At 51.6% G+C, this 12494-nt stretch overlaps 1 protein-coding gene across 1 annotated transcript in view; it reads left to right on the forward strand.

The window, feature by feature from the left end:
• Window positions 1–12494, forward strand: part of FUZ (fuzzy planar cell polarity protein) — a 119465-nt gene that overhangs the window by 81399 nt on the left and 25572 nt on the right. The window contains exons 6-7 of the mRNA XM_075328847.1: window positions 2893–3090; window positions 5875–5970. Of these exons, the coding sequence (XP_075184962.1) occupies window positions 2893–3090; window positions 5875–5970 (294 nt within the window). The remainder of the gene's footprint in view (window positions 1–2892; window positions 3091–5874; window positions 5971–12494) is intronic.

Raw genomic sequence — 12494 nt, forward strand, 5'->3', positions numbered from 1 at the left:
CGGGTAACTTGCTTGGATACCTGATATTTACTTTGGTTACAAGCGTCTGCAGCTGCTAGGAGTCGGGCTCCCTGCACACGTAACCAACGTAAACATCAGGTAACTAAGAGAAGTGGTTACCCGATATTTATCTTGGTTACGAGTGTCCGCAGCTCTCAGGCGGGGGAGAGGGAGGAGAGGGAGGGGGAGAGACAGAGAGAGAGGGAGGAGAGAGAGAGACTGATCACGGGCTGGTTTCTATGCATGCTCAGTAGAGCAAGCAGGATCCTGCCTATCAGCATGCCAGCGTTCACCTGCGTTTGCATGCTGTTTAGTCAGGATCCAGTGACATGCAGTATTTGGACGCAGCTCAAAAACGCTACATGTAGCGTTTTTGAAAGATGTTAAAAAACTGCAAGTCGCTGGATCCTCACTATAACGCACGCAAACGCAGGTGAACGCATGTTAACGCGAGTCCATTGCAAATGCATTGAAATGAAACCGCATTTGCACTGGATCCGTTTCTGCGCTAAAAAAACGTTCAGGACGCATGTTAAAAAGACGTAGTGTGAAACCAGCCTTACTCTGTCCCAAATAAAAATTCCAACTTCTGGACAAATAGACAGCTATTGATTTACAGATCACAACACTCTTGGCTCTATAGTATTTATATTAAAACTATAGTTCAAAACCAGGCCGTACAAGTCATAAAAAATAAAAAAAAAAGCTGTAGGTACATTGTTTGAATTTTTATTTTATATACACTATACGGATAAAAGTAATGGGGCACGTGTATTAATGATTGAATTCTGTGATTTCATTCAGTCTCTTTGCTCCCGGTGTATAACATCCGGCCCCTCACCCCCAGTGTATAACATCCGGCCCCTCACCCCCAGTGTATAACATCCAGCCCCTCACCCCCAGTGTATAACATCCGGCCCCTCACCCCCAGTGTATAACATCCGGCCCCTCACCCCCAGTGTATAACATCCGGCCCCTCACCCCCAGTGTATAACATCCGGCCTCTCACCCCCAGTGTATAACATCCGGCCCCTCACCCCCAGTGTATAACATCCGGCCCCTCACCTCCAGTGTATAACATCCGGCCCCTCACCCCCGGTGTATAACATCCGGCCCCTCACCCCCAGTGTATAACATCCGGCCCCTCACCCCCGGTGTATAACATCCGGCCCCTCACCCCCAGTGTATAACATCCAGCCCCTCACCCCCAGTGTATAACATCCAGCCCCTCACCCCCAGTGTATAACATCCAACCCCTCACCCCCCAGTGTATAACATCCGGCCCCTCACCCCCCAGTGTATAACATCCAGCCCCTCACCCCCCAGTGTATAACATCCGGCCCCTCACCCCCCAGTGTATAACATCCAGCCCCTCACCCCCAGTGTATAACATCCGGCCCCTCACCCCCAGTGTATAACATCCGGCCCCTCACCCTCCAGTGTATAACATCCAGCCCCTCACCCCCAGTGTATAACATCCGGCCCCTCACCCCCAGTGTATAACATCCAGCCCCTCACCCCCAGTGTATAACATCCAGCCCCTCACCCCCAGTGCATAACATCCAACCCCTCACTCCCAGTGTATAACATCCGGCCCCTCACCCCCAGTGTATAACATCCGGCCCCTCACCCCCAGTGTATAACATCCAGCCCCTCACCCCCAGTGTATAACATCCGGCCCCTCACCCCCCAGTGTATAACATCCAGCCTCTCACCCTCCAGTGTATAACATCCAGCCCCTCACCCCCAGTGTATAACATCCGGCCCCTCACCCCCAGTGTATAACATCCAGCCCCTCACCCCCAGTGCATAACATCCAACCCCTCACTCCCAGTGTATAACATCCGGCCCCTCACCCCCAGTGTATAACATCCGGCCCCTCACCCCCAGTGTATAACATCCGGCCCCTCACCCCCCAGTGTATAACATCCGGCCCCTCACTCCCAGTGTATAACATCCGGCCCCTCACCCCCAGTGTATAACATCCGGCCCCTCACCCCCCAGTGTATAACATCCGGCTCCTCACCCCCCAGTGTATAACATCCGGCCCCTCACCCCCAGTGTATAACATCCGGCCCCTCGCCCCCCAGTGTATAACACCCAGCCCCTCACCTCCAGTGTATAACATCCGGCCCCTCACCCCCAGTGTATAACATCCAGCCCCTCACCCCCAGTGTATAACATCCGGCCCTCACCCCCAGTGTATAACATCCGGCCCCTCACCCCCCAGTGTATAACATCCGGCCCCTCACCCCCAGTGTATAACATCCGGCCCCTCACCCCCCAGTGTATAACATCCGACCTCTCACCCCCAGTGTATAACATCCGGCCCCTCACCCCTAGTGTATAACATCCGGCCCCTCACCCCCAGTGTATAACATCCGGCCCCTCACCCTCCAGTGCATAACATCCGGCCCCTCACCCTCCAGTGTATAACATCCAGCCCCTCACCCCCGGTGTATAGCATCCAGCCCCTCACCCCCGGTGTATAACATCCAGCCCCTCACCCCCGGTGTATAACATCCAGCCCCTCACCCCCAGTGTATAGCATCCAGCCCCTCACCCCCGGTGTATAGCATCCAGCCCCTCACCCCCGGTGTATAGCATCCAGCCCCTCACCCCCGGTGTATAACATCCAGCCCCTCACCCCCGGTGTATAGCATCCAGCCCCTCACCCCCGGTGTATAACATCCGGCCCCTCACCCCCGGTGTATAGCATCCTTCTCTTCGCCGTCCCGTCTGTTATCAGAGAATTGCTATGTATCTGCTGCAGATCAATGCCAAAGATGCGCTTCAGAATCTTGCGGTCACTTGTTTGCTGTGTGCCGGGATTTTGCAGGCAGATAATATAAAGGAGTGATTCTCTTTAGCGTTGTAATTTTATCATTACAGGAGTGTCTTGACGGCTTCACCCAAGCTGCAGAAAGTGACTTTGGTTGTCTAATAGCCGGAGGAAAAGTGGTGGCAGCCACAGAAAAGTGGTGGAGACTGGCGTCTCAAGACGTGCTGCTTCTGTGCTGGTTGGTCGCCTCTTTGTCTCCCCATTCATCACGCGATTACCCTGTGTATCTGCCTCAAGGGAGCCCCACAGTGAGTGGTTTTTTTGGAAAATATTTTTGTTCAAGTTCAGTTTTTTAAAAAATATTTCTGGCCAAGTCATGATGTGGTCTTTATAAAGCAGTGAACCCAATCTTGAGGTCCGAAAGGAAGTTTATTCAGTAGTAAACAAAGAATTGAGGGTGGGCTCATTCATTCATTCAAATGGGGACTTCAGATCAGTGTTATGATCAGTGGGGGTACCAGTGGTTGGACCCCCAGTAATCAGCAACTTATCAACTGTCCCTTTAAGGAGCACGTCATATGGTGAACTTGGCATGTATGCATGGCACCACTTAGTGATTAGTATGCCATATCACACCCTGTACATATACAGACTCAGGAGCTAATGATGTGTATGTGTGTAGATACAAAGTAAATATATTTCTAAATGTGCTATTGACATGAATTTCTCACCAGATATCAGTAACAACCCATCCAATCTGAAACCAGTTGAGCATTTTCTTAGCTGTGTGTTTGGGATCATTGTCTTTTTGAAATGATGATCTTCCTTCCTTCCATCCTTTCTTCCTTCCCATTAATCTTTCCCATTCATCATTCCTTCCGATTCATCGTTCCTTCCCATTCATCCTTCCTTCCCATTCATCCTTCCTTCCTTCCTTCCTTCCATCCTTCCCATTCCTTCCTTCCTTCCTTCCATCCTTCCCATTCATCCTTCCTTTCCATTCATCCTTCCTTTCTTCCCATTCATCCTTCCTTCCTTCCTTCCTTCCATCCTTCCCATTCCTTCCTTCCTTCCTTCCATCCTTCCCATTCATCCTTCCTTTCCATTCATCCTTCCTTTCTTCCTTCCTTCCCATTCATCCTTCCTTTCTTCCTTCCTTCCCATTCATTCTTCCTTCCTTCCCATTCGTCCTTCTTTTCTTTCTTCCTTCCCATTCATCCTTCCTTTCTTCCTTCCCATTTATCCTTCCTTCCCATTCATCCTTCCTTCCTTCCTTCCCATTCATCCTTCCTTCCTTCCTTCCATCCTTCCCATTCATCCTTCCTTCCCATTCATCCTTCCTTTCTTCCTTCCTTCCCATTCATCCTTCCTTTCTTCCTTCCTTCCCATTCATTCTTCCTTCCTTCCCATTCGTCCTTCTTTTCTTTCTTCCTTCCCATTCATCCTTCCTTTCTTCCTTCCCATTTATCCTTCCTTCCCATTCATCCTTCCTTCCTTCCCATTCATCCTTCCTTCCTTCCCATTCATCCTTCCTTCCTTCCTTCCATCCTTCCCATTCATCCTTCCTTCCCATTCATCCTTCCTGTCTTCCTTCCTTCCTTCCTTCCCATTCATCCTTCCTGTCTTCCTTCCTTCCTTCCCATTCATGCTTCCTGTCTTCCTTCCATCCTTCCCATTCATCGTTTCTTCCCATTCATCTTTCCTTCCTTCCCATTCATCCTTCCTCTCTTCCTTCCTTCCTTCCAATTCATCCTTTCTTCCCATTCATCTTTCCTTCCTTTCCATTCATCCTTTCTTCCTTCTCATTCATACTTCCTTCCCATTCATCCTTCCTTCCCATTCATCCTTCCTTCCCATTCATCCTTCCTTTCTTCCTTCCCATTTATCCTTACTTCCCATTCATCCTTCCTTCCTTCCCATTCATCCTTCCTTTCTTGCTTCCTTCCCATTCATCCTTCCATTCTTCCTTCTCATTCATCCTTCCTTCCATTATATGAAGTTTGCCAGTGCCGTATGCTCAAAAACAGCCCCACACCATGATGTTCCCACCTCCACACTTCACTGTTGTTGGTGTTTTTGGGGTGAGTTGCCTTGTGGCCTCCAAACATGGTGTGTATTATGTCATCCAAAGAGTTCAATTTTGGTCTCATCTGATCAGACTGTTTTCCCAGTATTTCAGAGACTATGTCTAAACGTGGTTGAGCAAGCTGTAAACACTTTTGAACCTGCTGTTTGTCCAGCAATGGAGTCTTGCGTGGTGAGCGTGCATACAGGAGCGTGCATACAGGCCATGGAGGGGGAGTGCATTACTTGTACCTGCTGATTCCAGGTCTTCCTGTAGCTCTCCACAGGTGATCCTTGGCTCTTGGACAACTCTTCTGATAATTATTTTCACTCCTCTGTCTGAAATTGTGCTGGTAGCACCTGCTCGGCCGGTTTGTGATGAAATAATGTTCTTTCCACTTCTGGATTTTGACCCCAACAGCGCTCACTGGAACCTTCAGTAGTTTAGAAAATCTTCTGTAACCATTGCCACCAGTATGATTGCAACAATAAGGTTTCAGAGGTCTTGAGACAGCTCACTGGTTTTACCCATCATGAGGTGTTTCTTGTTTGGCACCGTTTTATAGGCCATCAGCTGATATTATTTTTCACTAAGTGGTAGGATTGCTTTCTAATTACTGATAGATTTCAACTGGAGTCATGACTGTCCTCTCTTTCTTCATGTGTTCAATACTTTTTTCCTGTCTCATTGTTTTTTTTTACTTAATTTACGGACATCTGTAGTTTAATTGTGTGGATTGGATGGGTTGTTTCTGACATCTGGTGAGAAATTAATTGGAATAGCACCTTCAGGTCTCTCTCTGTTTATAAGGAGAGGCCTGTCACTCGTGGAGAGCAGGGTGCTGCCTCAGTTTATGTTGTGCCTGTTGACTTCAATGGGAAGAGTTCACCTCCTGCAAAGACAGCTGATGAAGCAGCCACATGTGTATCTGCATCTACCACCATGAACAGAGTATGGAGACCATGGCTGTCCGCTCTTTACACGTATGGTTAGAAATGGAAGTGACGGTTCTCCCGGTATTTTTCAGGTTCCTCACAGGTTGCTCACCTTTCAGTTGGTTCCCGGCGTTGATGTGTGTGTACTTTGCGGCCCCAGTCCATCTTTACAGAAGGTGCAGTCAGAGGTAATGAATTACATTTTATTGATATTGCTTCATTTTTACTATGTCTTTCTCGTACACAGCAGAGGGCCAGAAGTGGTTGACCCCACCTAGAACAGCTCGCGCTCTTCTGGGATTTCTGTGGGGAATTTTGAGGTGACACTGGTGTTGGAAGAGCAGGTCCGGCTCACAATCTCCTGTGTAGTTGTTGGAAGGGGCTGAGGTCCAGGCTCATGTTCTTACACTAAACTCCCCCTCGTGTCTGTATGGAGCTTGTGCACTGGGCACAGTCATTGGGAACCGAAAATGGTCTTCCCCAAACTGTTCCCACAAAGCTGGAAGCCACAATTGTACAATATGTCTTGTGCTGAAGCATTTAGAGTTCCTTTCACTTAAACCAAGATGTCTTTGAAACAAGCCCCATAGCATTATTCCTCCCTCACTAAACTGTACAGGAGCACAATGCAGTCAGGGGGTAACGTCCTCCATTTACCAAACCCAGACTCCTCCATCAGACGCAGATAGAGCAGTGCGATCCGTCACTGCACAGAACACAGCTCCTCCAGAGTCCAGTGGTGGCGGATGTACATTGCTTTGTCTGATGCTCGGCATTGTGCTTGGTGATGTACGGCTCAGCATTGTTCTTGGTGATGTACGGCTCAGCATTGTTCTTTCTGATGTACGGCTCGGCATTGTTCTTGGTGATGTTTGACTTGGCATTGTGCTTGGTGATATACAGCTCGGCATTGTGCTTGGTGATGTATTGCTCGGCATTGTGCTTGGTGATGTATGGCTCAGCATTGTGCTTGGTGATGTATGTCTCAGCATTGTGCTTGGTGATGTATGGCTCAGCATTGTGCTTGGTGATGTATGGCTCAGCATTGTGCTTGGTGATGTATGGCTCAGCATTGTACTTGGTGATGTACGGCTCGGCATTGTGCTTGGTGATGTATGGCTCGGCATTGTGCTTGGTGATGTACAGCTCGGCATTGTGCTTGGTGATGTATGGCTCAGCATTGTGCTTGGTGATGTACGGCTCGGCATTGTGCTTGGTGATGTACGGGTCAGCATTGTGGTTGGTGATTTACGGCTCGGCATTGTGCTTGGTAATGTACGGCTCGGCATTGTGCTTGGTGATGTACGGGTCAGCATTGTTCTTGGTGATGTATGGCTCGGCATTGTGCTTGGTGATGTACGGCTCGGCATTGTGGTTGGTGATTTACGGCTCGGCATTGTGCTTGGTAATGTACGGCTCGGCATTGTGCTTGGTGATGTACGGGTCAGCATTGTTCTTGGTGATGTATGGCTCGGCATTGTGCTTGGTGATGTACGGCTCAGCATTGTGCTTGGTGATGTACGGCTCAGCATTGTGCTTGGTGATGTACGGCTCAGCATTGTGCTTGGTGATGTACGGCTTGGTATTGTGCACTGGGGGTGAGGGGCTGCATGTTATACACTGGGGGTGAGGGGCCGGATGTTATACACTGGGGGTGAGGGTCCAGATGTTATACACTGGGGGTGAGGGGTCAGATGTTATACACTGGGGGTGAGGGGTCAGATGTTATACACTGGGGGTGAGGTGCTGGATGTTATACACTGGGGGTGAGGGGCCGGATGTTATACACTGGGTGGTGAGGGGCCGGATGTTATACACTGGTGGTGAGGGGCCGGATGTTATACACTGGGGGTGTGGGGCCGGATGTTATACACTGGTGGTGAGGGGCCGGATGTTATACACTGGGGGTGAGGGGCCGGATGTTATACACTGGGGGTGAGGGGCTGGATGTTATACACTGGGGGTGAGGGGCCGGATGTTATACACTGGGTGGTGAGGGGCCGGATGTTATACACTGGTGGTGAGGGGCCGGATGTTATACACTGGGGGTGTGGGGCCGGATGTTATACACTGGTGGTGAGGGGCCGGATGTTATACACTGGGGGTGAGGGGCCGGATGTTATACACTGGGGGTGAGGGGCTGGATGTTATACACTGGGGGTGAGGGGCCGGATGTTATACACTGGTGGGTGAGGGGCCGGATGTTATACACTGGGGGTGAGGGGCCGGATGTTATACACTGGGGGTGAGGGGCTGGATGTTATACACTGGAGGTGAGGGGCCGGATGTTATACACTGGGTGGGTGTGAGGGGCCGGATGTTATACACTGGGGGTGAGGGGCCGGATGTTATACACTGGGGGTGAGGGGCTGGATGTTATACACTGGGGGGTGAGGGGCCGGATGTTATACACTGGGGGTGAGGGGTCGGATGTTATACACTGGGGGGTGAGGGGCCGGATGTTATACACTGGGGGGGTGAGGGGCTGGATGTTATACACTGGGGGTGAGAGGCTGGATGTTATACACTGGGGGTGAGGGGCTGGATGTTATACACTGGGGGTGAGGGGCCGGATGTTATACACTGGGGGTGAGGAGCCGGATGTTATACACTGGGGGTGAGGGGCCGGATGTTATACACTGGGGGTGAGGGGCCGGATGTTATACACTGGGGGTGAGGGGCTGGATGTTATACACTGGGGGTGAGGGGCCGGATGTTATACACTGGGGGTGAGGGGCCGGATGTTATACACTGGGGGTGAGGGGCCGGATGTTATACACTGGGGGGTGAGGGGCTGGATGTTATACACTGGGGGTGAGGGGCTGGATGTTATACACTGGGGGTGAGGGGTCGGATGTTATACACTGGGGGTGAGGGGCCGGATGTTATACACTGGGGGTGAGGGGCTGGATGTTATACACTGGGGGTGAGGGGCCGGATGTTATACACTGGGGGTGAGGGGCCGGATGTTATACACTGGGGGTGAGGGGCCGGATGTTATACACTGGAGGGTGAGGGGCCGGATGTTATACACTGGGGGTGAGGGGCCGGATGTTATACACTGGGGGTGAGGGGCCGGATGTTATACACTGGGGGTGAGGGGCTGGATGTTATACACTGGGGGTGAGGGGCCGGATGTTATACACTGGGGGTGAGGGGCCGGATGTTATACACTGGGGGTGAGGGGCCGGATGTTATACACCAGTTTATTATGCCTTCACTAGACTTAGAATATGTGTGACACTAGTAGCACTGATGAGGGTAACGCTGTGACGGGTACAAGACATATTCAGCACTCCTGGATTCAGTAGCAGGAACCTACAGAATGCATTATTTGGTAATGAAGCTCGAGTTTACCCTTTATTTGTCATGGCAGACTTTAGGCACATTTCCAGGTGTAGGAGGTTGTTGCAATTTCCTTCGGCTTTGCGTTGCATGCTGCTCACCGCTTTCTCAGGCGTGTGTTGTGCTCCTTATCACATAGATTACGGTATTTCCTTATGACAATTTACATATTAATCTGGGTTCTTTATCATTCACTCTACGCCTTGTCTTGCCCGTGATAAGCCCCTACACACACCTGAACTGATCTTTCTCTACAAATAAAAGTGCAGTCATATTTGGTAAACACGGAAAAGAAAAGACTGTTCACCTTCTAAGGGGTGCTTCACACACAGCGAGCTCACTGTCGAGATCGCTGCTGAGTCACGCTTTTTGTGACGCAGCAGTGACCTCATTAGCGATCTCGCTGTGTGTGACACTGAGCAGCGATCTGGCCCCTGCTGCGAGATCGCTGCTCGTTACACACAGCCCTGGTTCGTTTTCTTCAAAGCCGCTCTCCTGCTGTGACACACAGATCGCTGTGTGTGACAGCAAGAGAGCGACAAATGAAGCGAGCAGGGAGCAGGAGCCGGCGTCTGACAGCTGAGGTAAGCTGTATCCAAGATAAACATCGGGTAACCAAGGTGGTTACCCGATATTTACCTTAGTTACCAGCCTCTGCAGCTCTCACGCTGCCTGTGCTGCCGGCTCCGGCTCTCTGCACATGTAGCTGCTGTACACATCGGGTTAATTAACCCGATGTGTACAGCAGCTAGGAGAGCAAGGAGCCAGCGCTAAGCAGTGTGCGCGGCTCCCTGCTCTCTGCACATGTAGCTGCATTACACATCGGGTTAATTAACCCGATGTGTACTGTAGCTAGGAGAGCAAGGAGCCAGCGCTCAGTGTGCGCGGCTCCCTGCTCCCTGCTCACACTGGTAACTAATGTAAACATCGGGTAACCATACCCGATGTTTACCTTAGTTACCAGTCTCCGCAGCTTCCAGACGGCGGCTCCGTGCAAGCGCAGCGTCGCTTGCACGTCGCTGCTGGCTGGGGGGCTGTTCACTGGTCGCTGGTGAGATCTGCCTGTTTGACAGCTCACCAGCGACCATGTAGCGATGCAGCAGCGATCCTGACCAGGTCAGATCGCTGGTCGGATCGCTGCTGCATCGCTAAGTGTGAAGGTACCCTAAATGTTCTGGATGAGTCAAAGCCACCGCTTATCAGCAGAACCTCATCACCTGGATTTGGATTTGGATAAGCAAAGCCCAGATGTAACTTAACCACCAAGACCCCCCTACATGACATTTTCATAGACCCAAAAATACCTTTATGTATGTAAATTGTCCGGTCCGGTCCGATGGGCGTCCTAATCTGCGCCTCCTGTCCCTCCTTCCGTCGTCCTCCTGTGCTCATTGATGTGTATGACGCTCGGACACCATCCACGTAGGCAGGCAAAATCTCCATATTCCTGGCTTGCGCAGTTGCACTTCGCTCTACTTTATTGCGGGCAGAGCCAAAAACATAGGTGCGCCTGCACGAACCGGCGAGTTCTCTGCGCAGGCGCGAGATTTTGCCCGGCGATGTGGATGACATCACCCGCTTTACCCACATCGCCGGGCAAAATCTCGCACCTGCGCAGAGAACTCGCCGGTTTGCGCAGGAGCACCTGTATTTTCGTCAGAGCGAAGTGCACCTGCGAGAGGCGGGAATATGGAGATTTTGCCCGCCTACGTGCATGGCGTCCGAGGCGTCATCCACGTCAGTCAGCAGAGGAGGAGGGCGTAAGGAGAGACAGGAGGCGCAGATTAGGACGCCCATCAGACCTGACTTTTTACATTTCGGGCGGGAGATTTTATAAAGTTATTTTCTTTATCGTTCCTATGGGAGACCCAGACATTGGGTGTATAGCTTCTGCCTCCGGAGGACACACAAAGTACTACACTCAAAAGTGTAGCTCCTCCCTCTGAGCTTATACACCCCCTGGAGAACCAGATCTAACCAGTTTATCGCTTTGTGTTCAGGAGCTCATACATCCACACATGCATTCTCATCTGATTTTTCATTTTTGGAAAGAGTTTGAAGAAAAGCGGGTCCAAGCCTGGACCCCCGGCATGTCCCTTCTCACCCCACTGTGTCAGCGGTGCTGTTAAGGTTGATTCCCAGGCTGGAGCCTTACATGCCGTGCTCCTTCACCATCCCTCCGGGGCTCTGGCTTGAAGTGGGAGCCAGCACGGTTCTCCATGCTTGGCATGAGACCGGTCTCCATCCGCAGCCCTTCAGGACCCTGCTGGACCGGAGCACTCATCCCTCAGGGACTTGGAACCCTGCGTCTCAGCAAGCTAAGTACCTGAGACGGTTATATATGGGGGTCCCTTGTACTTTATTGTTGTGGGAGAGTGTGCGGAGTGATTTTTCTGACGTTTCCGACGGGTTCTCTGGCTGTCACCTGAGAACCGCGCCGATGGTGCCTGCGCGTCGGCCGCACCGCTCAAATTTAGGCCCCGGCTTCGCCGGAGGCCTACTTTCGGTTTCACTGCCCTCGCATGTCATTCATGCAGAGGGACAGTGCGGCTCCGCCCAGCGGCCGTTCTACAAAAGGGAGAGACACTCCTCACTGAGTACATGTCTCCTCCCCTGTGAATCTCTTTGGCCCTCCAGATCCCGCTCTCAGAGTGAGTCCCGCCCCCTCTCTTCTCTTCGGTGGCCATTTTCTCAGCGTTTTTCCCTGCGATCACCACTGGTCTGCAGCATCCCTGCTGAGGTGCTTGGGAGTTCGGGCTTCGGGATCTGGAGGGCACACAAACCGCTCCAGCGGTCTGGTAAGCCACAACCTCTGGTTGTGGACCTTCTGTATATACTCTCTGGGGGTCATTCTGGCAGAGCCCTCACTCCAGCAGCATGTCACACACGAGGAGCAAGGCTCCAAAGCTGTTTTCAATATGCACTGCATGTAGGCTCCTACTGCCGGAACCGAGCACCTATCCACACTGTGATGCCTGCTCTAACCTGACGTTGCCTCAGCCTGAAATCGCACCGCCAGGGGTCTCTCAGGCTGCTCCGGCTCCTGTGGCTGAACCCCCGGCTTGGGTAGAATCCTTAACCAGGTCTATCTCCCAGTCTTTTGCTGACTCCATGGGACATCTGTCCAGGACTTTGCTGAGCATGCATCAGCCCCCTTCACAGGGTGCCTCTGCTGCTAGGTCTCTCTCAGGACCGGAGCTCACAGAGGATTCAGGCCCCGTCCTTCTAAAAAGAGACGCAGGGCTCCCTCTCCTTCGTCCCGCGGCTCGGTTTCAGAAGCTGACTCGCAGGATGAGGAGGATGCCTTTACTGGGGGCTCGGAGACTGCCTCCATGTGCCCCATTGGTCTGTCCGAAAGTGACTCAGA

Source organism: Anomaloglossus baeobatrachus, chromosome 11, assembly GCF_048569485.1.
Source record: "Anomaloglossus baeobatrachus isolate aAnoBae1 chromosome 11, aAnoBae1.hap1, whole genome shotgun sequence".
In the NCBI taxonomy this organism is placed as follows: Eukaryota; Metazoa; Chordata; class Amphibia; order Anura; family Aromobatidae; genus Anomaloglossus; species Anomaloglossus baeobatrachus.